The sequence below is a fragment of the Piliocolobus tephrosceles genome, chromosome 1 (assembly GCF_002776525.5).
Source record: "Piliocolobus tephrosceles isolate RC106 chromosome 1, ASM277652v3, whole genome shotgun sequence".
Lineage (NCBI taxonomy): Eukaryota > Metazoa > Chordata > Mammalia > Primates > Cercopithecidae > Piliocolobus > Piliocolobus tephrosceles.
In genome coordinates this window covers 22,595,624-22,623,142 of record NC_045434.1, presented here as the reverse complement: position 1 = coordinate 22,623,142, position 27,519 = coordinate 22,595,624, and the positions used below count along the sequence as shown (strand labels likewise).

General features: G+C 44.3%; 1 protein-coding gene across 2 annotated transcripts; it reads right to left on the bottom strand.

Moving 5' to 3' along the window:
- Positions 1–795: 795 nt before the first annotated feature.
- MGST3 (microsomal glutathione S-transferase 3) lies at positions 796–27,519 on the bottom strand. 2 transcript variants are annotated; one of them, XM_023207056.1, is made up of 6 exons: positions 27,391–27,519; positions 6,476–6,599; positions 5,353–5,426; positions 4,393–4,450; positions 2,062–2,134; positions 796–1,049 (listed from the first exon to the last, which is right to left on the bottom strand). In XM_023207056.1, exons 2-6 carry the CDS (start codon positions 6,590–6,592, stop codon positions 913–915), a joined length of 459 nt encoding a protein of 152 aa, XP_023062824.1. In that variant the 5' UTR covers positions 6,593–6,599; positions 27,391–27,519; the 3' UTR covers positions 796–912. The 2 variants fall into 2 exon arrangements, with proteins under 2 accessions (XP_023062824.1, XP_023062825.1); XM_023207057.1 differs by lacking the exon at positions 27,391–27,519 and adding an exon at positions 13,830–13,852.

The following is a 27,519-nucleotide window of genomic DNA, read 5'->3' as shown; positions in this document are numbered from 1 at the left end:
TCAAGTGATCCTCCCACCTTAGTCTCCCAAGTAACTGGGACTACAGACATGCACCATCATGCCTGGCTAACTGTTGTATTTTTTTTTTTTTTTTTTGAGACGGAGTCTTGCTCTGTCGCCCAGGCTGGAGTGCAGTGGCCAGATCTCAGCTCACTGCAAGCTCCGCCTCCCGGGTTTACACCATTCTCCTGCCTCAGCCTCCTGAGTAGCTGGGACTACAGGCGCCCGCCACCTCGCCCGGCTAGTTTTTTGTATTTTTTTTTTTAGTAGAGACGGGGTTTCACCGTGTTAGCCAGGATGGTCTCAATCTCCTGACCTCATGATCCGCCCGTCTCGGCCTCCCAAAGTGCTGGGATTACAGGCTTGAGCCACCGCGCCCGGCTTTTTTTTGTTGTTGTTGTAGAGCTGGGGTTTTGCCATGTTGCCCAGGCTGATCTTCAACTTTTGGGCTCAAGCATTCCTTTGGCCTCCGCCTCCTTTCAAAGTGCTGGGATTGCAGGAGTCACTGTCACAGCTGAGATTTTTTAAAAAAGATCTTTACTGTTATCCTAAGTATCTGTAGCAAGTGATAATAGCATATCCTGAGAGCTAAAATATTTTTAATTTTTCACCACTGTGGCATGACTATACATACATCACCACAATCAGACTTTTTCTCAACCTCACATACTACAGAAACATCTGCTGGAAGCGTGAGGAGAGGACGCACTACTTGTGGCTCCTCTCTCGTCTAGTAGAACTCGCTACTGATTTCAGATACAGACTCAAACAGAAATGAGTGGTAAGAGTCAGGAGTTTTAGGTATGAGGCTGATGCCAGGTAAGTTTTTATTATATTTAGAAAAAAAAATGTAACTGGAAATAAAGGTAAGTCATTTAAAATGAATGAGAGTTTTTAAACCCCTAAAATTCTTTAATGGCAGCGTTTGGATCCACTGCCCAAGCCACTTTTAACCCAACCAAGATGCTGGAAAGCAGAGCACACGGTTGTGCCCACCAAGCCCAGGAGGGCGATGGACCCCAGGGCTCCTCGACTACGCTTGCTGGGTTCTGAAAAAGAAGAAAGAACAAGTTACCAGGAGTGCTCCAGAATTACGATGCTTTCAACATTCGCAAGTCATTCTGTCATGGCATCTGAGGTTGTACATTAGACAAACTGGCCTTAGGAGGTTAACTAACTCTTTAGCCTGAAGCTGTTGGCAAGTCAGATACCACATGCCAAGTAATGTGCCACAGTAGTACTGCCTGGATCTTAGAAAATTATGGGATAATAATTACAGCAACTTTGCTCCAGGACCTTTGGAAGGAGTTCCCTCTGTTTCAAAGAAACACGGCCAAAAATGGCTTTTCCTCCTCCTTACTCAGATAATAGCAGGTATAGTAATGGTGAGGCTCTGGAGTTGAACTGCATGGATTTGATTCCTAGTTTACTAGTTTATGCTTAGTAGCTCTGTGACCTACAGCTTTAATCATGCTGAGTCCCGGTTTCCTAATTTGTAAAATACAGTATCTATATTACAGAATTGTTGTAAGGTTAAATAACATATGCAAAGTTCTTATAGTGGTTGGCACAGAGAAAATGCTCAATAAAAGTTAAGTTTTGTTACAATTGAAAGATTAATAAAAAGAAAATAGACCTTTTACCTAAATATAAGTAACTTCCCCTTTTCTCGAATTCCCAAGAAGAAACATACAGTAGCATAAGATTTTATTTTATTTTTTTGAGATAGGATCTTGCTGTGTCTCCCAGGCTGGAGTATAGTAGTGTAATCATGGCTCACAGCAGCCTGAAACTTCTGGGCTGAAGCAGTCATCCCACCTCAGTCTCCCAAATCGCTGGGACTCCAGGTGTGCACCACCGGATCCGGCTAATCTTTGTGTTTTTTGTAGAGACAGGGTTTCACCACGTTGCAGAGGCTGGTATCCAACTCCTGAGCCCAAACAATCTGCCTGCCTTGGCCTCCCAAAGTGCTGGGATTACAGGTGTAAGCCATTGTGCCTGGCCAGCATAGGATTTAAAATTTAAAATTTGTTTCCTTGGCAAATGTCAATATATACTAACCTCCTGTGTAATAGCCATAAGCATAAAGAACTCGTCCAACAATCCAGGCCAAGCCCAGGCCAGAAGCTATACGCTAAGAAAAAAGGGCTACGTTAGTATTTGCATGAAACAAACAAGCAAACCTTTATTAACATCTAGGGTTGATTACACAACACGTTAGCAAAAAGTTAGTAATTTCATGGTTTGGCCAACCACTCCCCACCCAAACTAGGTAGAATTAACTTAGTTTCAGTCAGGAAAATAAAATAGCTGTGATTCTTCTATGAATGGCTTGGCTTGTGGACCTCAGAGATGACTACTGGCCTTCTCCTAGACAGCAGGGATGGAAGGAATCCCCCCACTTGCCCTGGGCATCTTGGGGAACTTGTGCTACAGCAAGAGAAGGACATGTGGGTCAGGCGGTCTCAGGGCAAGCCAGAAAAGGGAACTGCCCCAGAGTCAGGACTAGGGGAAATGCCGTTTTCTCAAATGGGCCTCTGAGCATGAGACTGACTGAAGACTCAGCTGCTGTTCTATGTAAAGTCAGTCTCTGGCAGGGATGGGTGCAGGTGGTTCTGCAGGCTACACCAGGGGTGCAGCTCCACTAGAAAGAGGGAGAGAGCTTCTTGTATTGTGAACCCCAGAATACATGGTCTTCGAGAGAAAAGTCTCCCTGTTCCCAATGCCCTTGAGAAGAGAGAATAAAAACTTAGATGAAAAATCCATCCCTTTGGCTGCCATGCTGGGGTGACTTCTTTGGTTAAGAAAAGCAAGGAGAGAACACAGAAGAGAGCGTGTGAGAAGGCCGCCTTCCCCAGTGTCTTTCCCACTCAGCAGTGCTACTGAGGGATAAGGTTACTGCATCGGGGTTTTTGTTTGTTTGAGTTGACTTTGGGTAACGTTAAATATCAACAGGAGGGTGAAACAAATGAAAACAAACGCCAGTCCCTCAAGTCACGATTTAGCAGCTCTAGCCTCTGCCGGGCCCTTCTTTACTATAATGTTGCCTAATGACTGGCAACCTAGGAACAATTGTTAGGTGCTTGTCCCCAGACTAGCTCTTATTTTTCAGAACTACCCACAAGGAATGGGGTCCAGGGATGTGAGATAGGAATGGGGATGGAGTGGGGACACCAAATGAGGCCTAATCTAGAGACCTGGGCTATTCAGATCAGCCAATCTAGTCACTTGCTAGGAATGGGGGTCTTGAGAGGCACCAGAAAGATACCCTTTCCTAAGAGATACAAGAGCAGTAGATGTTTCTTTGAAAAAAAATGCAGGCCTTCAAGGTCATGAGCAGTAGATGTGCCATTCTGGCAGCTTTTTAACAAAAGTACAAGGCATTCAGGTATGGACCAGATGGTTAGGCAAGGCTTAGAACCAGAAGTCTGAAGGGCCACCACTCTGATCAGGACTCAATTTCAGGAGATAATCTGGCCTCGGAAAAGGGAACACTTCTGTCCAAGACAAGACCCAAATGACAATTAATTAGAGGCAGATAAACGTGCTTTATTTAGATATGTTTAAGTGCAGACTACATCTCCAGCCCACAGGGCTATCTATACTGCAGAGGCCTGCAAGGCCCTGGTGATCTGCCTCATCACCCCTCTGCCCTCTGTTGCTGACCCTCTCCTGGCTCCACTGGCTTTTCACTGCTCACCAAACAAACCAGACAGGTGCCTGCCTCGGGCCTTGCTTGTCTTCTGGCTGGAGGTTGGGAGACACATGCAGCACCTGCTCCCTCACCTCTTTTTACACTTGCTTAACTATCATGTCAGCAAAGCCCCCGTCCCTGACCACCCTATTCAAAATTATCCCACTCCACACCCTCTTTCCACTTTTGCTGCTTTGTTTTCTTCTCTGCACTCACCACCTCCTAACATATGATGTCATTTACTTAGGTTTTGCTTTTTGTCTGTGACCACCCCATCCCCTACAACAAAAAGGCAAGCTCTATGAAACCAGGGGTCTTTGTCTGCTCTGACCACTGCTTTACCCCAGGTGGTGAGTGAAAGTTTGCTGTGTGAATGAATTAATACAACAAATGAACTCTTATAGACATGAAACTCAGAACCAGACAGACCTAGGTTCAAATTCTAATCCTTCTACTCTGTAGCTATTTGACCTCGTGAAGTTTAAATAGTATCTGAGAGGCTTTTCCTTATCTGTAAAATATGAGGAAAATCCCACCTACTTTAAAGAACTCTGTAAGAAATAACTGAATAAAATCCTTTTAAATATACGGTGCCTAGACACTGAAGATATTCATTACATGTTTATTTCCTCCTCCTGTCCCTGATAACAGCTCAGTGAACTACATCCAAATAGATGAACACCTCCTGGAAAACTTACCGGGTGGTAAACACCTCCAACAGCTAGAAAAAATAAGAAGGGAGGATACACTTCCAACCTGGAATTGACAGAAAGAAACTTTTAAAAAGTGCCCTTTTTAAGTATGCCTGTGTAGAATTATGAATCTTTTTTTTTTTCCTTTTCTTTTCTTAGAGAAGACGGAGTCACTCTGTCTCCCAGGCTGGAGTGCAGTGGCGCAATCTCGGCTCACTGCAACCTCCGCCTCCCGGGTTCAAGTGATTCTCGTGCCTCAGCTTCCTGAGTAGCTGGGATTACAAGTGCCTGCCACCATGCCTGGCTAAGTTTTGTAGAGATGGGGTTTTGCCATGCTGGCCAAGCTGGTTTCCAACTCCTGACCTCAAGTGATCCACCCACCTCAGCCTCCCAAAGTGCTGGGATTACAGATGTGAGCCCACCTCACCCGGCCAGCACTATGAATCTTTACATCTTCCTTGCCAAGTTAGAAGCTTGGGGGTAAAAATAAACATTGACTGCAGGGAGAAGACCTGGTCACTAACATCCACCCTCCTTTGCTCCGCATGGGATTAGAGGTCACTTGGAACATGCTGAGTAAAAGGACCTCACATCTAATCAATGGACGTGGAAGGTCCTGGTGAGTCAGAGTGAGTTTCCGTACAGCATTCAAAACCTCTTTACTCCCTAGCCATAGGAGAGTCAACATCAGTTTAGATGGGTCATGCTGAAAAACTGTAGTAGGTAATGCAACTGTGAAGACACTTTTTGAAAAGAATATCCAGAAATCCCACCATTCCAACCACTCTTCAGTTCGCTTGATAGTCAATGTGTTCACATACATAATTTTTGAAGACTTTTAATGAGGTGCCCATGATTATCACCGTCACTATGACTCAGCAGATACAGCGCACTAAGGGCTGAGGTGTTAGACAGAAAACACCCACTCTGCAGATGTCTTTGGTGCCTGGCAGGGCTGACACTCACGTGTTCTGGTGGGCTCGCTGAATGCAGTTGAAGAGGTGCCCATTTTCAGGGTCCGTGCTGTACATGGTAGGATACTGTCACAACAAAGCACAAACTGATTAGACTGTCAAGAGTAGCATTCAGTGTTGAAAGTTAAAATCAACCTTAAAAATAATATATTCCAAAGTATCTTCTTTCACACCCTTGATAGATGACCATTCGATTTCTGCTTAAATATTTACAGTGACAAGGGTCTCAATTCTCAGACGCAGATTCAATGTTTCTATTAAATATCCAGGAATAAGAATGTATGTCGCCGCTGTAGTTGCACAAGGGAAAGAGGCAGCTTTGTGCCAAACTCTGCTTTTCACTGACGTTAAGCATCAATGGTGGATTTTAGATGCATTATAAAGATACCGTAGGGAAATAGAGCCTTCCTAAGAGTCATCAAATATCACATCCTTTTAAGATTTCCCTTAATAGAAGAACAGAAATTGAGTGTGTGAGAATCTTAATGGAAGTGTCCATTGGAAGGAAAAAAAAAGGAAGAAACTAAAATATAAAAACTTAAAAGAAGCTCTAGTAAGGGAGTTTAATTATTAAGTTGCTAAACACAAACAGACATTGAAAATTGCTCACTAGGGACAACCTTAGTAATTATCCCTTGTAGATCACCTAAAATAAAGGAAGTATTTAATAGACCACCTTCCTATGTCTAAGTGCAGGCTAATCTCAACACCACATACCTCTTTTCTACTTGGAAAACACGAAAATCATCTTACATCATTTTTAAAGTGGCACACCATGAAACAATGTTGCTATTTAACCCACTGTAGAAAATACAGTAACTCTCTTCCTAGCAAATAGCTCCAGCCTAAAGTGTACTATTGGAATCCCAGCATACCTGGTCTTTCTACAGAAGAGACAAAGTCAAACAAGATGGAAACTACTCCCTAGCAGGGCCCCATATTTCTTGCCTCTTTCCCACCACGAAGAAGCAGAATCGCTAATAGATACAGTCCTGAAACTGCCACTTTTCACAACTAACTCCTTGCCTCTCCCTCCATGGCTGAAAACAAGTTCTTGGCTAAGCCTGTGGCCCCCAGACAAACCTACAAGGGTACCAGCTTGTGTTTCCACTTACCTCCACTTTGTACTTCTTGCGGGCCTTGGAAACATTGATGGCTAGGTGGGCCACCATTATAAAGCTGGCGGCACCAGTTAGAAGCACAAAACCATATTCCTTAGAGAGGACAGCCATCTTGTGTCTGTGGAAGAAAGAACATGTTGGGACAGCCCCCAGCACTGTGGCTATTTCATGGTGTGAAGCCTTAGGGAGCAGGATGCTTTATTAATGGGAAATGCATAAATAGAGACCAAAAAAAGGTGTGAGTCAATCTGATGTTTCTAAGAAGTCATCAGAGACAGTACCATATAAAATAATTTTAAAATTACTCAACTATGCAGTCTATACATAGAAAAGTACACAATCATGTATCTTTTTTTCTCTTTTGTGCCTAGGAGATTCTGATCAACAATATGAGATTTATCTACATCACTGCAGTAGTCATTGCTGTAGAATAATATAGCCAACAAAAATCACATTATTGAAAAAATATTTAACATGGTAAAATGCTAAAGTGTACATTACATTGGGGGGGGAGGGAGGGAGCGAGGGGAGCAGGGCTTGGTGGGGAAGAGGGATGGAGAAGGAAAGAGAGGGAGGGGGAGAGAGAGGGAAGGGGAGGGGGGGGAAGAGAGAGAGAAAGCAAGCAAGAAATCGAGCATCCAAAATAGTATATGCATAAGTGATTCCAAGTTTTTTGCCTTCAGGCATGGGGGACACTGTGAGGTCAGGACCCCCGAGGCCTCCCTTCAACCCTGGGGCATGTGCAGGTGCAGCGGCAGACATCTCACACAGGTAGGGGAAGGCCCAGTACTTTGAAAGCAGAACATGGCTCCTGAGCCTATGAGGCTTTGGGCAGCTCCTAAGAACTCAGATTGCCCAACAAATCATCACTTCAAAACTAGCTCCATGTAGAATTCTGATGGCTACAACTTATTTTGAAATGCATTTTAAAAGGATGATGCAAATCAATACAGCAAAGTATCAGTTGTAGATTCTAGGTGTTAGCTATACGGACAGTCAATGTCCGATTCTTTCAACTTTTCTGTATGTTTGAAATGTTTCATGGTAAAATGTTTGGAGAAAAAGCTAATCCCAGCTCATTTCCCATTGTTCAGCATTTTTAGCTAAGTTATTGTCCTGCCCCTGGAGGAAAGGAGAGAAAGAAAGAAAGGGACTGGGCGGCAAGAACAGAACTTGGCAGGTGGGAGTGAAAACAATGCCATGGTAAATTGGTGTTGCCCCTCCAACTGCTTTGAGCTCTGACCACCAGATGGAAGAAGGGCCAGAGCATGACGGGGCCCAAAGGAGCAGCGAGCATGTTTCAAGGGATCGCTCGTGGGCTGCCTATGGTGGGCAAGGCCTCCACGAACCAGCAGCTCCGGTGTGTGTTCTGCCTTCAGCTCTAAAATTTCCATCCCTGGTAACTGCCTGGCTTCAATCCCTGCTTTTAACTTAGGAGGGTTACCCTGCTCTGGAATGTATCGAATCGTCCTAACAAACCAACCAACAAGATGGTAAATCCTTATTTTCAAAAGAGGTTAAGTAACGTTTCCAAGGTGTAAAACAGACAGTGACAGACCTGGGACCCCCATTCGGATTCATCTGGTTCCAATATTCCCTTTCAGTATCACTTGAAAATTTAGAGCCAAACTGACACTGTGGACAGAGCATCTTCCTTAAAACAGAATTTGGGGTAGGCATGCAGCTCAGTTCATTAAAAGTAAGTGTCTCTTAGCTCAGCAAAATAGGCCTAACAGTCTTCACTCTGAGCTGCTCTCTGAGGCAGGCCTGCTGCTCCTCCGAGGGCTGGGGGCACACACTGCAGCGAGCTGGCTCCACAGGTCAGCAGATCCTGGCCTGTCTGTGCAGCTGCACAGAGCAAAGAGTCTCTGGCTTCCCTCCAAGCTTCCTTGCCCACATTCTCTTCCCAAGTGTAGAAAGTCAGCATGAGGAGGAAGCCACAGTAGTTAGTAAAAGAAATACAGAGTGTGAATTCCGAACACCTCTTTGAAAATAAATAAAAATGACTGAACCTCTAGCCTATCCTTAAATTCAACACATTTGGGGCAAACAGGTCATTTAAAATAAAGCTGCCACCTGGGCACGGTGGATCACACCTGTAATCCCAACAATTTGGGAGGCCAAGGTGGAAGGAACACTTGAGGCCAGGAATTTGAGACCAGCCTGGGCCACACAGGGAGACTCTCATGTCTACTCAGGAGGCTGAGGTGGGAGGATCGCCTGAGCCCAGGAGGCTGAGGCTGCAGTTAGCTATGACTGCACCACTGCACTGCAGCATGGGGCAATAGAGCAAGACCCTGCCTTAAAAAAAAAGGTGCCTCTGTCAGAAGCAATAAAATGTAAGGACAATAAAGTTAAGCATATTTGCTTAGGCAAAGTTTGCAAATCAATAGAGTCAACTTTCAGACTCTAATCTTTGGACAGGATGCTGGGCTCCCTGGCTACGTGCAGGGCTACCTTGTGTCAGCCCAGCACTTTTCAGCTCACTTTTACTCTTCACAAAAATCCTATTTGCTCCACTTTATAGAAAAGGAAATAGAGGCTCATTAAATGAGGGCAGAGCTAAGACCAGAGTAGGTTTTAGAATTCTCCCCCAAAACACTCCAGCTAGCCCAGGCAACAACACATTCAAATTTGGTGGCTTAGTCACTGACTTCTATTTTTCTTAATTTTAAGAGGTTAAGGTAGGTAGGTGGCAAGATAGAGAAGTACCTCTTGCATAGATGTCTCTATCACAGCAAAGCAACTGCTCTACAATCTACAGTTAGAATCTACAATTAGAAATTAATATTTACTACTGAGCTCTTCTTTTAAAGTATAAATGCAATCTGTGAGGTTAAACCTGATGGGCATTTGCACCCTAGTGAAAGTTAGTCTCCTCAGACTTTGTTAAGGTATGTATGGCGTATGAATCTGGATGAGGACAAGCAGAGCCAGGAACAGTTAGGACCCTGGAAAGGCAATGAATTCACAGTAAGGGTACCCAGCTACAGCAATGGTTTGCAGAGGATGCACACTCAGTCCTAGGGACAGTGTAAGTGCCTGGGGCAGCAGCGTGCCTGTTCTCCCTGAGGGTCCCCCCCACAAGCCACAGACACATCTGCATAGGTGCAGGAGCAATGCCTGAAAAGCTGCCTGCGTGAAGGGCAGCAGAACGGCCTTCCCTGACACTGCCTTGCACTCCTACCAAGTGAGGTGTCCTGCTTTATACGCCATAACAACCTTCACTTAAAACAGAGCAGGACCATGTTTGTCTGCATCTTCCATGCCAAGCACAGTGCGCACGCTCATAGATACTTACGGAATAAACGATTTGAGCTGCAACTCCAGGTGTCTTTCAGAATGACCACCACCACACGCCCCTCCCCTGAACACACACCTGAGATCATCTCTATCATCTGGCACAGTGTCTGGTATAAAGTACGCACCTAACCAATTTACGTTTCCGTTTCTTCCCTCAAAAGTATCTGTTGAAACCACGGAAGAAACTGAATGTATTTAAGAAAGACTGGTTTATGACTAATCCAGAAAGAGAAATTTTTTTTTTTTTTTTTGAGACGGAGTCTTGCTCTGCCGCCCAGGCTGGAGGGCAGTGGCCGGATCTCAGCTCACTGCAAGCTCCGCCTCCCGGGTTTACGCCATTCTCCTGCCTCAGCCTCCCGAGGAGCTGGGACTACAGGCGCCCGCCACCTCGCCCGGCTAGTTTTTTTTTTTTTTTTTTTTTGTATTTTTTTAGTAGAGACGGGGTTTCACCGTATTAGCCAGGATGGTCTCGATCTCCTGACCTCGTGATCCGCCCGTCTCGGCCTCCCAAAGTGCTGGGATTACAGGCTTGAGCCACCGCGCCCGGCCAAGAGAAATCTTAAGAAAGAGGAATTCAGAACACAGAGAAAACTCTGTCATAGTTGCTGAAAACATAAATGCAACTATGCTGCATTTATGGAGTGAAAAAGTGTTAAATCTTCTCTTTCAAGGAAAGAATCAGCTTAATTAAATCAACATTCAAAAAAACTATCATTTGCTAAATCATTATTTTCTGAAGATACCAAGGCGAAGAGGCAGATATTCCCATTCCTTAGAGAGTAGCTTTTGTGTGTGTGGGTGTGCACCACGAAGGGGATGCAGCTCAGTTCACAGTGGCCACACCCTAGGCAGCTGCAGCCACACCCTGGGTTGTGCCAGCCCCAGAGGTAGCAGATTGCTTCCAGGGACAGGGTGGAAGAACTGATAGCTGGCACCCCACTAATCTCTGGCATGAGCACTCATTTGAACTGTACAATACATTTTGCTGATTATATATCTGCTCTGTGTCACCAGAAACCCTTTTATGGACCTAACAAGATAAGGTTCTTGAGAGTGGGAACTTTGCTCTTGACTTTCTCTTCTACACAGTGCTAGAGACACAGTCCAATAGTTCTTTCTGAGCTGAACTTTAATACAGGTGTAGATGACTTTGCAATTCACTTGGTTATATTGTAGCATTTGTTAATCATTATGCAGTTTCCTGGATTAGTCATAAACCAGCAGTATAAATTAGTATTTATGAACTGAGACCTTCTACCACACCCAGCCATGGGTTTCAGTGATGGACTGCATATTTAACAATGGCCCCTCAAGACTGTAATGGAGCTAAAAAATTCCTATTGCTTAGTGACATCATAGCCACTGTGCCATTGTAACATCATAGTACACTGCATCATTCACATGTTTGTGGTGATGCTGGTGTAAACAAACCTACTGCACTGCCAGTCATATAAAAGTATAGCATGGGCTGGGCGCGGTGGCTCAAGCCTGTAATCCCAGCACTTTGGGAGGCCGAGACGGGCGGATCACGAGGTCAGGAGATCGAGACCATCCTGGCTAACACGGTGAAACCCCATCTCTACTAAAAATACAAAAAGCTAGCCAGGTGAGGTGGTGGGCGCCTGTAGTCCCAGCTACTCGGGAGGCTGAGGCAGGAGAATGGCGTAAACCCGGGAGGCGGAGCTTGCAGTGAGCTGAGATCCGGCCACTGCCCTCCAGCCTGGGAGACAGAGCCAGACCCCGTCCTCTCAAAAAAAAAAAAAAAAAAAAAGTATAGCATGTATAATTATGTACAACACTTAATACTTGATAATGATCATAAATGACAGTTACTGGTTTATGTAGTTACTATATTATGCTTTTTAGCATTATAGTCTATTCCTTCTACTTATTAAAAAAAAAATGTTAACTGTAAAACAGGTGCAGGCAGGTCCTCCCTGAGGCATTCAGAAGGCCTTGTTACCATAGGAGAGGACAGCTCCACACATGGCAGGTATGTCCATGTGACCTTCCACTGGGCAAGATGTGGAGGCAGAAGACGGATACTGATGATCCTGACCCTCTATAGGCCTAGGCTAATGTGTGTGTGTCTTAATTTTTAACAAAAAAAGCTTAAAAAGTAACTATGAAATAAAAAGTTTTAAAAATAGAAAAAATTTCACTTCCAATTAGAAACCTACAGAGGCCATCAGCTCAAAGTCAGTACAGGTGTTCTGAACTGAATGGTGTTGAGTCTTTAAAAATAAAAAAAGTATTTAAAACATAGAAAAAAAATCTTATAGAATAAGGATATGAAGAAACAATTTTTGGCCAGGCATGGTGGCTCATGCCTGTAATCCTAGCACTTTGGGAGACCAGGGCGGGCAGATCACTTGAGGTCAGGAGTTCAAGACCAGCCTGGCCAACATGGTGAAACCCCATCTCTACTAAAAATATAAAAAAACTAGCTGGGCGAGGTGGTGAGCGCCTGTAATCCCAGCTACTTGGGAGGCTGAGGCAGGAGAATTGCTTAAATCCGGGAGGTGGAGGTTGCAGTGAGCCGAGACTGCACCACTGCACTCCAGCCTGGGAGACCCAGCGAGACTCTTGTCTCAAGAAAAAAACAAAACAAAACAAAAAACAAAGAAACAACTTTTATGCAGTTACAATATGTTTGTGTTTTAAGCTAAGTGTTGTCACAAAAGATTCAAAAGTTTAAAAATTATAGTAAAAAAGCTTCAGTAAGCTAAGGTTAACTTATGGAAGAAAAAAATATTAAAAAATGAAGGTAGTGTAGCCTAAGTATCCGGTGTACGCAAAGTCTGCAGTAGTGTACAGAACTGCCCTAGGCCTTCACACTCACCACTCACTCACTGACTCATCCAGAGCAACTTCCAGTCTTGCAGGCTCCATTCATGGTAAGTGCCTTCTACAGGTGTACCATTTTTTGTCTTTTATACCATATTGTTACTGGATCTTTTCTAAGTTTTTAGATATGTTTAGACAAACAAATCCATACCACTATGTTACAATTGCCTATGGTATTCAGTACAGCAACATTACAGGCTTGCAGCCTAAGAGCAATAGGCTATACTATATAGCCTGGGTGTGTAGTAGGTTATACTGTCTAGGTCTGTGTGAATACACTGTACGATGTTCCCACAATGACAAAATCACCTAACACATTTCTCAGAACATATCTCCATCATGAGTGAACACATAACTGTAGTTAAAAGTACCTAGCTTTCCTCTTCTACACTGTTGAGGGAAGTATAAGATAGAACCATCTAGAGGATAGCCTGGCAATAGGTAATTTTTTTTTTTTTTTTTAAAGATAGGGTCTGTGTTGCCAAGGCTGGAGTGTGGTGGTGCTATCACAGCTCACTGCAGCCTTCATCTTCTGGGCTCAGGTGATCCTCCCAACTCAGCCTCCCAAGTAGCTGGAGCTACAGGCACACATTGACATGCCCAGCTAATTTCCGTATTTTTCAAATTTTTTAAATTTTATTTATTTATTTTGAGACAGTCTCGCTGTGTCGTCCAGGCTGGAGTGCAGTGGTGCAATCTCAGCTAACTGCAATCTCTGCCTCCCAGATTCAATCAATTATCATGCCTTATCCTCCCAAATAGTTGGGATCACAGGCACCTGCCACCACACCTGGCTAATTTTTTTATTTTTTAGTGGAGATGGAGGTTTTGCCGTGTTGGCCAGGCTGGTCTCAAACTCCTGGCCTCAAGTGATATGGCTGCCTCAGCCTCTCAAAGTGCTGGGATTACAGATGTGAGCCATCAGGCCCAGCCTATATATTTTTTTTCTTTTTCTTTTTTTTTTTTTTTTTTAAGAGATAGGATCTTCCTATGTTGCTTAGGCTGGTCTCGAACTCCTGGGCTCAAGTGATCCTCCCATCTCAGCCTCCCAAAACGCTGGGAATACAGGCATGCGCCACAGCACTTGGCCAGTAATATTCTTTTTAATATTCATATTCTTCGGCTCATTAATCCTACTAGAAATCTATCCTGAGGTAACAATCAGAAATGCAAACAAATTTGGCTCAAAGATACTTACTTCAGCAATATTTATGATGGCAAAACCAGAAATACTACTTATGTCCAATAATAGAGGGCCAGGTAAATAAATAATATACCTGTTAAATAGAACATTATACAACTGTTAAAAGTGGTGTGTACAAATATTAAAGAGGTTAAAACAGGCTCAATATACAGCAGGTTAAGTGGGGAAAAAAGAAAATAAAAGTCTATGTAGAATAATCTTGGTTTTCTTAATAATGGAAAAAAATTAAGAAAGTTTAAAAATCATAAGCATAGTTATTTCTAGATGGCTAGATTATAGATTTTCTTTGTAATTTTCTGTAATTTTCAAAATGAGCAAATACATATTTTAAAAAATTATATAAAGAGTGGCTTGACAATAATTATTCATTGAGAAGACAGAGGAACAGGCAGTACGGAATGATGGAACCGAAAGATCAGACCTGACTTCTGGCTTGAGTTCCACCACTTATCTGCTAAGTGCAGTTCAGCTTTGCAGTTGAATACAGTTTTGGAATCAAATTGTCTGCATTCAGAACCTAGTTCTCATATTTCCTAGCTAAGTGTCCTTGGGAATATTACTCAACACCTTCCAGCAGCCTCAGTTTCCTCACTTGTTAAATAGAGATAATAATATAACCTTGAAAGGTTGGTGAGAGGACTAGATGGACATACTGTCTATAAACATTCATCATGATGCCTGACATACAGGAAGGACTCGGTAAATGTTATATATTGTGTTACGTTACATATGTTAATGTTTGGTTAACTGCCCTTGACCTGCTCAATGGAGGTGTTTGGCTAAATGATAATGAACATACATTTTATAATTTATAACTGCCATTTTAAAATAGCAAAGCTTAGAACCACATATATCCTCCTTTTCTGAACCCTCAGCAGCCAGCCATGTCAAAATATATACTATTATGTGAAAGGCAGAAGCAGCCAGAAGGAAGCAGGATTTTAGCACTGACTATGGACATCCAGAAACTGCAGTCATTCAAACCCTTGCTGCAGCCAGACACTGCTCAGCACTGCAGGAGGGTGACTGTGCATTCATTTACTTATTCAGGGTTACTGAGTGCCCACTATGTGCCACTCACTGGGCTAGTGCTGGAGACGAACAGGGAACAGCCAGAGGTTGGTTCTTTATGACACTCATTTTCTAGCAGGGGACACAGGCAAATAAGTAAACAAGTACCCAATTCCAGATTTTTCCCTACCTAGCAATGATCACAAACTAGGTATAACACATAAACAAAAACAAAATAAATGGGCAGGGAAAGACAGAAATGGGATGAAAGAGTTTCTATTCTTACTTTCCTTATTAGCAATTACAGAGGTAGCCACTCCTAGTTAACTGTTTGTTGGCAGTCTTAAGTCAAAATAGATCAGTCAAGAGAACATTAAAGGTTTAAAAGGAATTTGAATTATCTATTTTTTTAATTAGAAAGTTTTTGTCACTTATTTAAGAGTAGAGATCCTAAATGTTTTTACTCCTAGTGGACTTCAATACTGTTTTATGATTCATCTTTTCCTTGGGAAATCTATAAGACTAGAGATAGGAGGAATTGAGGAGTCAGACAGACCTGTACTCATACATCGCCTCTGCAAGCTTTAGGATGTATCTAATTTCTCTACAAAACAGGGAAAATACTACCCACTTATATCACAGTGTGGTTTGCAGAATTAAATTAGATAAACTAGATATGTACCTGGTATAAATAATAAATGTTGGTCCAAATATGAAGAAATAAATACTGGTAAGTGTACATGTCTGTCCATTTGTATGTAACAGTTCCTAAATGAGGAGATACTGGTTTTTCTACAAATCAGTTGTATGCTCTTACACATTTGTTCTGATTTTGTTTAAAATAATTCAAATTTGGCAAAAGCCTGGTCTAATTCGATTGCAAAATAGAGTTTCCTACCATAGACAGCATAATGAATCAAAGAACACTTAATTCATTTGTTCAACCGGAACATATAAAGCACTTGCTATCTATGCCAGGAACTGCTGAGGGGTGGGGATGCAGCAGTGAACAAGAAAGGGTCCTACCCTCAAGGCCCTGACCTTGGAACGATGACAGGAGACTGACAACAAACATGCAAACAAAAAACAGCTTCAGAGAGTAGGAATTCTTTTTTTTTTTTTGAGACGGAATCTCGCTCTGTCGCCCAGGCTGGAGTGCAGTGGCGTGATCTTGGCTCTCTGCAACCTCCGCCCCTCCACGTTTAAGCAATTCTCTGCCTCAGCCTCCGGAGTAGCTGGGATTACAGGCGTGTGCCACCATACCCGGCTAATTTTTTTGTATTTTTAGTAGAGATGGGGTTTCACCATCTTGGCCAGGCTGGTCTTGAACTCCTGACCTCGTGATCCACCCGCCTCGGCCTCCCAAAGTGTTGGGATTACAGGCATGAGCCAACGCGCCCGGCCAGGAATTCTTTTTTTGTTTTGAGTCAAAGTTTTGCCCTTTCGCCCAGGCTGGAGTGAAGTGGCACGATCTTGGCTCACTGCAACCTCTGCCCCCTTGGTTCAAGTGATTTTCCTTCCTCAGCCTCCCGAGTAGCAAGGATTATAGGCGCCCACCAACTCGCCTGGCTAATTTTTGTATTTTTAGTAGAGACGGGGTTTCACCACATAGGCCAGGCTGGTCTCGAACTCCTCAGGTGATCCACCCGCCTCAGCCTCCCAAAGTGCTAGGATTACTGGCACCTGGCCAAGAGTGGGAACTCTTCTGGGGAAAACACACGGCAATGGCATAGAGACTGGGCAGGGTTGTTCCATCAGGATCCCAGCTGGGAAGGCCTCCTTTGTGTGGCAGTGAATATAGTATACCTCTCCAAATGGGCTATGTGCTCTTTGAGGACAGAGAGCATGTCTCCTTGCTTATGTTTTTTTTTTTTTTTATTTTTATTTTGAGATGGAGTCTCGCTCTGTCGCCCGGGCTGGAGTGCAGTGGCCGGATCTCAGCTCACTGCAAGCTCCGCCTCCCGGGTTTACGCCATTCTCCTGCCTCAGCCTCCCGAGTATCTGGGACTACAGGCGCCCGTCACCTCGCCCGGCTAGTTTTTTTGTATTTTTTTAGTAGAGACGGGGTTTCACCGTGCTCACCAGGATGGTCTCAATCTCCCGACCTCGTGATCCGCCCGTCTCGGCCTCCCAAAGTGCTGGGATTACAGGCGTGAGCCACCGCGCCCGGCCTGCTTATGTTTTTTATAGCAACTTGCATGAAGACAGAAACTCAATAGAGCGCTGCTGTTCTATATCCTAGATCAGCGGTTCTCAACTTCAGTGGCATTAAAATCACCTGGAGAGTTTGTTAAACCATACCTCGGTCCCAGAGTTTCTGGTTCAGTCATGTTAGGTGGGGCCTGCGTATTTTCGTATCTAACTAGTTCCTAGGTGATGCTGATGACGCTGGTCAAGGACCACATTTTAAGAACCACTGTTCTGAGCAAAAACAAAATCTGCAGGAGGTGGTGACTCTATCTGATTCAAAACCACAGTCATAGTTTTCTCTTGGTGGTCTATATTCTACCACTATCATTGGAGGCTCCTGAGGTGCTCCTTCTGTACCACCCCTGAGAGCAGAATGGGGCGATGAGATCAGAGGCTGTCGTGAAGAGCAAACTCCAGCTAAGCTCTTCACAATTACACACTAACACTTCTGCCCAGCAGAAGACTGATTTCTTCTTTCAGCTTTAACAGAGGAGGCTCAAGACAACAAAGCAAGTATGTAAGCCAGCTCAGTATCTTCAGAGTCTCTATCCTGTGACCACCACTGGGTTTCCAGATCTCACTTCATGGTCATGGTCACTCACCAGATCAGATTTTCCCATAGTCAAATATTTAAGTCAGAGTTCTAGGTTCTCCATCTTTCAAAAGTAATGCTCATTATGCTACAGAATGACCTCTCTGGGATCACCACTTCTAATACCATGGATCAGGCACACCTCAACTTCTGAACGATCAGAAACACGACTTTAAATGAAAGGCCTATTTAATGAATCAGTGGGACTTCCAACCAACTTCTCAAGGAATTTTTCATGCCATCTGGCAGAAATAGCAAAACTGAAAATATCACTGCTACATATGTAACACCTAACTATAAGACCTGGTACCCATAGACTGCTGCTTTTTTGTTTTTTCTTTTTTTTGAGACAGGGTCTCACTCTGTCACCCAGGCTGGTGTGCAGGGGCACGATCCCAGCTCACTGCAGCCTCTGCCTCCTGGGTTCAAGCAATTCTCATGCCTCAACCTCCGGAGTAGCTGAGATCACAGGCTCATGTCACTACACCTGGCTAATTTTTGTATTTTTAATAGAGACGGGGTTTTGCCACATTGGCCAGGCTGGTCTCGAACTCCTGACCTCAAGCAGTCCACCTGCCTCAGCCTCCCAAAGTGCTGGGATTACAGGCATGGGCTACCGTGCCAGGCCTAGAGTGCTTCTTTTACGCCAGGCACTGTAATAGAGTTTAGATAAATTAACGCTTTCCATCCTTACACAATCCCATATGGTAGTTACTATTATCATCCCCATTCTACAGATGAGGAAACTGAGGCAAAGAGAAGGTCAACAATTTGCCTAAGGTCCCACAGCTGATGAGTGCACAGCTGGGGTCTGAATGCAGGCAGACTGATGCCAGTGTCCATACTTTTTGCAACTAACACACTGCTGTGTTTGTCCCTTACTCAGAAGTTAAATCACCTCTTCCCCCAGCATGGGAAGCACTGAGGGGTAAGCCCTCCACAACGTTCCAATGGAAGGCAATTGAATCCTGCTGCACCCTGGGCTTCTACTCTAGGAGCAAAGGGAGAGAAACAGAGTCAGGGCACAAAAGCACAGGGGAGGGAGAGACAGATCCACTATCTTTGGAATACTTTACATATAGGATCATACCATCTGCAAAGAGAGACAGTTTTACTTCTTTCTTTCCAATGTGGATGTCTTTTATTTTTTTTCTTGACTGATTGCCCAGGTTAGGGGCAATGCAATGTTGAATACCAGTGCACTTAATACCAGTGTCAAGTGCCAACATCCTTGCCTTGTTCCTCAGCTTAGGGGTAAGTATTCATCTTTCACCTTTAAGTATGTTATTAGTGGCTGGTTTCCACAGATGCCCCTTTTAAGAATACTTTAGAAACCTAATTTATTTCTATAATGTGGGTTTTTTTTTTGTTTGTTTGTTTTGGTTTGGTTTTTTTGAGACAGATTATCTCTCTGTCCCACAGGCTGGAGTGCAGTGGCACGATCTTGGCTCACTGCAACCTCCACCTCCCGGGTTCAAGTGATTCTCCTGCCTCAGCCTCCCAAGTAGCTGAGATTACAGGCATGCACCACCACGTCCAGCTAATTTTTGTATTTTAGTAGAGATGGGGTTTCGCCATGTTGGCCAGGCTCGTCTTGTACTCCTGACCTCAGGTGATCCACGCTCCTTGGCCTCCCAAAGTGCTGCGATTACAGGCATGAGCCACTGTGCCTGACTGGGTTTTTGTTTTGTGTTTTGAGACAGGGTCCCCCTCTGTCATCTGGGCTGGAGTGGAAGTGGCACAATCAGGGCTCACTGCAGACTTGACCTATGGATTCAAGCAATCCTCCTGCCTCAAAGTAGCTGAGATTACAGGTGTGTGCCACCATGCCCAGCTAATTTTTTGTATTTTTAGTACAGATGGGGTTTCAATATGTTGGCTAGGCTGGTCTCGAACTGAGCTCAAGCAATTTGCCTGCCTCAGCCTCCCAAAGTGCTGGGAGAATAGGCATGAGCCACTGTTCCTGGCCCTATAATGTTTTAAAAACACAGCAGCACTTCTATTTGTAATTTTTAAATTTATCAGTGTATTACTTGCCAAACATGATTGTTTTGGAGGACATTATCAAGTTAGGGGAAGAGAAGTAGGAATAGTATTTTGAAGCAAGCAGGGTATAGGACATGGGGGGCAGCAGAAAAGCCCCAGGCCATGGTGGGTTTTCAGGGGTAGATTAGCAAACTAATATGCCCTGGTAAGCAGCAGGGCCCCGAGGTCTGTGGGTGGTAGAATAGCACTCAGGGCAAAAACTTTTCAGTGTAGCCAGAGTCAGCAGACGCCCAGTGGGTTTTAAGTAAGCTACAACACACCCTTGAAGTTTCAGTTTAGGAGTGCTCAAACTTGGGCTTAAGATGAGGCAGTGTTGGTCAAACTCCTAAAACATATGCTCCATTCCAGCATTTGAGTTAGCAACACAGGGGTTCATTATGACATCTGGCTAAGATACTTAGCTCTAGAAATTTTACTGACAGAGTTTCCTGGGAACATAGCTATTCTAATACCAAAACTTTGCTCAACCTTTTCTCTAATTCTTGCTTCTGCCACCGTTTGCCATATCTTAGTGGGGCAAGCTTCCTTTGGTTACAAGGCTTACCCAGAAAGCTTCCTGAACTACATCCAATAGAACACTCCTGGGGTAAAGTTCTCCTTCACGACTCTACAAATTCCTCTTGGCTGCCCATCAGAAATTCCCCAGCATACAATCAGTATTCCACAAACAAAAGGCACGTTTTATGGATTTGGGTACTTGCCTCAAATAATTTACCACTTCTGAGCCATGAAGTGACACTACCTTTTATTTTACTAAATGACAATGAGATTCTTAAGGGAGAGAAGATTATGTCTCTCAGCTCTCTCTCTTTGCTCCCAAATAAATAAAATCCACCTTCGACAACGGTAGTCCCTACTTCTGTGTATGATATTGCTCTCCTCAAATTGTACTGCAATTTCAAAACTGCTCTTTTTTTTCTTTTTAATGTATCCAGGGATGGGAAAATGACAAAGCATTCACAGATTAACTTGAAGCCATTCTCCAGTGTTTCATTCAAATCCTTATTCGGCTGCCTGTGCTATTCCAATCTTCCTTACACAGCAAAAATCAACATTTTGATGAGAGTAACACACAAGGATGGTCACATAAAGGGCTAGTCTGATCATACCAAATGGACTTCCCTGAGTCCCAAACACCAGACGGTAGCTTGGAACACTCTGAGGTGGTACTGAGGGTCCACTTGGCTCACTTAAAGCTCCCCTGGCTAGTTGTCCAGCCTAACTTCTGCATCCAGATGTTTCCACAAAGGAACAGGCCTCAAAATGATCTCTAGCCAGGGCAGCTGACCCTCCACACAATGCTCAATGGAGCTCATACAATGCTCAGTGGAGAAATTAAAGAGCCTAGAGGCAAGTAACATGAAAACTTTTTTTTGTTTTTTGTTTTTTTTTGGAGACAGAGTCTCACTCTGTTGCCCAGGCTGCAGTGCAGTGGTGCCACCTCAACTCACTGAAACCTCTGCCTCCCAGGTTCAAATGATTCTCCTGCCTTAGCCTCCCAAGTAGCTGGAACTACAGGTGTGTGCTACCACGCCCCAGTTAATTTTTGTATTTTTAGTAGAGATGGGTTTTTACCATGTTGACCAGTCTACTCTCGAACTCCTGACCTTAGGTGATCCACCCACCTTGGCTTCTCAAAGTGCTGGGATTACAGGCATGAGCCACCACGCCTGGCCCATAAAAGCAATCCTCTTGATCATTACACAATGTATATACATGCTAAAACATCACACTGTACCTCATGAATATGTCCAATACTATATGTCTATTAGAAACAAGGTAAAACTTCAGCTGGGTGCAGTAGTGCATGCCTGTAATCCCAGCTACTTGGCAGGCTCAGGTGGGAGGACTGCTTCAGCCCAGGAGTTTGAGACTAGCCTGGGCAACATGGCGAAACCCCACCTCAAAATGACAACCCACACACCCACACACAAAAACTAAAAAATGTAATGATCTGTTTCTATGATAGGAGAGAAAAGGAGAGTCATGGGATTTCTTTGGGTTCAGACTACATTTTCAGAATGCTAGTTCCAGTCCCCTTCTACATTAGACAGATGCTAAAATCTGTTTCAGCATCAAACCTTCACATGACAGCCAGATTAAATTACACTTAAAAAGTGTAAAATAATCCCAGCACTTTGGGAGGCCGAGACAGGCGGATCACGAGGTCAGGAGATCGAGACCATCCTGGCTAACACGGTGAAACCCCGTCTCTACTAAAAAATACAAAAATCTAGCCGGGCGAGGTGGTGGGTGCCTGTAGTCCCAGCTACTCGGGAGGCTGAGGCAGGAGAATGGCGTGAACCTGGGAGGCGGAGCTTGCAGTGAGCTGAGGTCCGGCCACTGCACTCCAGCCCGGGTGACAGAGCGAGACTCCGTCTCAAAAAAAAAAAAAAAAAAAAAAAAAAAGTGTAAAATAGAATAGAAGGAATAGAAACCTAGGTGATGAAAAGTAACTATCCCCTCACAATTGCATTGCATATTCAGTAGATTGTTCCCTAAGGGCTAAAAAAAACTTGAACAGAAATCATATTATTTATCCAGCACTTGATTACTGGTTCAAGTGAGGCAAATAGCAGCAAGCAAGTCATAAAGTGGGTCTTTCTCAGTATCTCACAGTCCATGGTCTTCAATATTCATCAGTGTTGCTGATGGAATATTTGGAGAGTGGAAGCTAACTCTATGTTAGGTGGATGGAAGATCTGTCCCTTTAAGAAATAAATGTGTTATAATCCAAATATATTCAACTGCATAGTTAAATAGCCATAGTTTGACCATATAAAATATTCAAGTTTCAGATGTCATTTTTAGTCCAACACTTTGGTAAACTGTTGGTACTGAAAACAATTGCTTAATACATGGCTGCACCGGCTGGGAGTGGGGGAGGGAAGATCAGCAGGACGCTCAAGTTCCAATGAATGGTTCTTGGTTATAGAGCACAAGCTTGCACTCATACAAACTCTGTTAAAACTCTGTTAAAGCCAAATAAGCAAATTACCTGTTTTCTTCTTCTCTGCAGTGTGCCTTCTGTGTAATAAGGCACTAAATACACATGCTTGAATGGAACTGAAATCTCCTCTGAGAAAAAAACTGGTAATTCTGCTCTTCAGGAATCTAAGAATACCAGATTTATAACAAGACAGAATAAATCCCAGGTTCCCCTGCAGGTGTGAGGACAAACTTTCCCAGGTTCTTGACACAGAAGGTTCTATGGGAGACACCTAACCTATAAGCCCTATAACCTATAAGCTTTGGAGCTGAGCTTCCCAAGAGATGTGGTCCCAGGGACAGTCCATTGGATGTTTCTCATGGTCTGCAGGCAGCAACTTCAGAGGGCAGGGAGGGGAATGGGGAGAAGCCATGGGATACAGAAAGAAAAATAAAGACAACATCTCATAATGCATTAAATGAAGCTGACATGATAAATTCAATGTAGGACAAAGCATTTTACATAAATGGGATGCTTGCCTCAAGTCCATAGCTATCATCTTCAGTATTTTCTCAGAATGATTCCTTCCCTTATTCATCCTTTACTAAATGCCATGTACCACTCAAGGGGCAGGGCTACTAAGAGGATGATCAAGACTGAGAAGGAAGGTCCTGAGTCTCTAGAATACACAGTTGAAAGTGGGAGGGGGGGAGGGAGAGAGGGAGAGAGAGAGAGTGCATGATTGAGAACGCCAGTGAGCATGTGGTCAGGGAAGACAAAAACACAGGAGGACCATAAAACATGAGGGTAACATTGTGATAAAGGATCTGAAGAGGATAAAGTGATATGTGAGAGAGAACACAGGTAAAGAAAACAGCAATAGGCCGGGCGCGGTGGCTCAAGCCTGTAATCCCAGCACTTTGGGAGGCCGAGACGGGCGGATCACGAGGTCAGGAGATCGAGACCATCCTGGCTAACACGGTGAAACCCCGTCTCTACTAAAAAATACAAAAATCTAGCCGGGCAAGGTGGCGGGCGCCTGTAGTCCCAGCTACTGGGGAGGCTGAGGCAGGAGAATGGCGTAAACCCGGGAGGCGGAGCTTGCAGTGAGCTGAGATCCGGCCACTGCACTCCAGCCCAGGCGACAGAGCAAGACTCCGTCTCAAAAAAAAAAAAAAAAAAATATAAGAAAGGTTTGACTTGTATGAAGAAGAGAAAGGAGTCCAGTGTGTCTGAAGGGTAGTGATATAGACTCCAGGAAGAAAAGTACGAGAAATCAATTATTATTACTTATTACCACCATGCACATTATTTAGTATGGGGCAAACCCTGTTGTAAGCAGTTCATCAATATTAACTCATTTAGATCCTCACAGCATCCCTATAATATTACTCCCATTTTGCAGATGAAGAAACTCAGTACCAGAAAGGTGAAGTGACCTGCCCAAGGTCACACAGTGAACACAGAGCACAGCCAGATCCCCACACCCCCAAGCAGTCTGGTTCATCTGTGCTCTCAGCCTTTTGCTACATTGTCTCTCCACAAGGTTGAAAAGCGTGCTTGACCACACCTGACATCTTCTGAAACATTTCTACCTCCCCAGACCCTCTCCTGAGTACAAAATACATTAACAGGAAGAGAGAGCAAATAATTAACTTCAATTTTGCCACTGATTAAAGCCTGAGATGTTTCTAATTGGAAAGAGGAAAAATAAATAAATAAATAAACTTTGGGAAAGGTATGAACAAGGAACATTTTCTTTTTAATGAGTGTCAGCACCGCAGTATGACAAAAAAAGTAGAGATGACAGGAAGGAGAAAACCTCCTCCAACCTTTCAGGCATATAGGTTTGCAAGAGCAAAGTAACACAGAAACTGGCACTTCATTTATATATCATGATTCCCATATAGCTGTCCCTTAACTGGCATTACACAGGAACCAAGAGTCATTGAGAAACTAAGCTATGACTTCCAGAAGGAAAAAAACATCTCGAATGAGTCACACTGACACCACTTGGTAATTTTCTATTACAAGAAATGCAGGCAGACTGTAGTTAATTTGTAGCAGCTGCTGAATGCCTGTTAGGGTACCGACCACTCCAAAGGAAGGAACCACCCAGGCTGCTGGCTTTTGCCTGAAACAGGGGTTCGACCTTTTCAGGCCTGTCTACACTTAGAATGAAGCTGTGGTACAACCGCTCACATCGCTTGCTTATTTATTTATTTATAAAATAAAATTTCACTTATTCTTAAAGGGTGGAATAAGACAACTAAATCTTCGAACGCAAGCTCCGGTTAATGAACAGATCAATGCTAGAAGGAAGTCAGAGGGTAACAGCGAGATCTATGATTCTAAAGAATAAATCCTTAAAGGCATTTGCAAATGCATTTGAAAGATAGCACAATTTTCCTGTTGCCTAATTAGTGTTTCTCCTCAGAGACAGGTAGGTAGGTAAGTACTGTAAGAGAGAGTGAGGGAAACTCAGGAATTTTATTTTACATAGCGATAATCTACCTGCTGCTAACTGCTAAATTCTTTTTGTTCAGGAAGATGGTAAGCTTACAGTAGCATTAATAAATTGAGTTGCAAAAACAGTAGCAATATATTCTTCGAAACAAATATTGCTTTAAAATGCTAAATGGGGCCGGGCGCAGTGGCTCAAGCCTGTAATCCCAGCACTTTGGGAGGCCGAGACGGGCGGATCACGAGGTCAGGAGATCGAGACCATCCTGGCTAAGACGGTGAAACCCCGTCTCTACTAAAAAATACGAAAAACTAGCCGGGCGAGGTGGCGGGCGCCTGTAGTCCCAGCTCCTCGGGAGGCTGAGGCAGGAGAATGGCGTAAACCCGGGAGGCGGAGCTTGCAGTGAGCTGAGATCCAGCCACTGCACTCCAGCCTGGGTGACAGAGCGAGACTCCGTCTCAAAATAAATAAATAAATACAAATAAATAAATAAATAAAATAAAATGCTAAATGGTTCAGGGTCAATTGTGGTCGGTAACGGTGTTCTAAATATAGATTCAGAAGATTTAAGTATAAACACAGGGCACAATATGTTTGAATACAGATAGATGTGCAATAGGCACTAAATTGCTTTTGACAGATTGATTTGACATCCACCTCATTCCAGACTGCTCCAGGGGTTTTTCAGCTTTTCTCCGAATAGTGGGTACAGCCCTTCTTTCCTGTACGTTCCTTCTCAGTGCTAACCTCCAGACGAGGAGGTAGGTTCTCTTCCAGGATTGTGCTTTTCAGAACTCTAAGCCAACAGGAGGAAATCTAAATAAAGGGGAAGGCTGCCCTTCTCCAGTTTTGTTCCTTAATCTAAGGAGGCCCCTGTAGCGCAGTTTCTATGGTTGGCGACAGTCTCCCTGCCGATTTATATATAGTAACATTGGTTTTAAAAAAAATCACTTGACAAAGTTTTCTATTTCCGTAACATTGTGTCAGGAGGGAAGCTTAACGGAAAGTCTTCCCAGGGATGAAAGTATTTGTTTCTATTTTATATATTAGTTTTAACTCCTTAAATTCATCTCCTAGGAGAATAAACATTCTTGATCTGACTCAAGGTGCTCTCTGAATTCACTGAAATAAAATACAGCCTGTAACTCTGGCCAATAACCTTGGGTGCCACCCAAGATTGCAGGCTCCAGGTGATCTACAGATTTCCCAAGAGAAGCCCTGGCTGCAGCTCCTACCCGCGAGCAATCTAAAATCTGCAGCAATTCCGCAGGACCACACCTAGGCCCACAGCACATATCTGCAGAGCCGGAAGCACCTTCCGCTCCAGGGCACCTCCTGTCCCCAGTGAAGGAATTAAAGTTCTAACCCCTGCCTCTCCTACCCATCCTAATCTCTGCTTTTCCTTTACCTCCTTTCCCACATTCACTTGCCCCCGACGCTACAATGTAGCTTGTAAACTCGTGACTCTCAAGGAAAGTATCAGCAGAAGCCACAACTTAGGGGAATGACTCACTAAGGAGTCTCCAGCGCCTTCCACCGCCCTGCAACTGCCCCACCACTGTAGCCCTGCGGCTCCGTGCTGCCAACCCAGATAAGGAGGGGCATTTTCTGAAATCCAAGGAAGAACCTGAAGAGTCCCCTACCCGCCCAGAGGCGTCTCTTGCTCTAAGTCAGCGGTAGGAAATGACCCCCTTCCCAATACAAATGGACAAACGATTCTAAGAGGCAGGAGGAAAACAAACACAATTCCCTCAGAGGCTCTCCCGACCGTCCCTAGCAACACATCCCCATCCGCAGCGGGTGCAGCGCTCACAGGCCACTTCTGAAACCAGTGTTACTGATCAGGCCTGCACAACCACTCCCCCTGCAGTGTCCCGCTCGCTTATCCTCTGCGCCGGAGCAGCAGAGGGCAAGGTCGGGTGGTCTCCGGAAGGCAGAAAGAAGGGGCCCCCCAGACTGCACAGCCTGAGGAAAGGAAGGAATTGAGTAATTGAGGAATTGAAGGAATTGAGCCTGAGGAAAGGAGAGGAAAGGAAGGAATTGAGGAAGGGTTGACCTTGAGAATTTTCCTGAGTTACACATAAATAGGTCGGGCCTCGCTTAGAAGCTCCCAACCCACTCCACCAGGGAGAAGATGCAAGGCAAGAGGAGAGCAAAGGGGGTGGAAATTCAGATCGCTAATCTACTGATAAGGGTGGAGGGAGGTTAGAGACAGTGGGTCTCTATTCAGCTCGGAGAGGCTGAAATGGGAGTGCCCTGCGCAAAGGCTGAAACACCCCCGGCGGCCGGGTGCTCGCTGCTGCCCGCAGGTGCTAGCACTCACCTGGATCACCTTCGACCGGCTGGTGCAGAACAAAACTGCGCAGCGCTGTGTGGGTGCGGCGCCCTCGCCTGGGGCGGCGCTAGATAGGGCCAGAAGCAGGTCCCGCCCCAGCCGGTCAGCGCGCGGCCA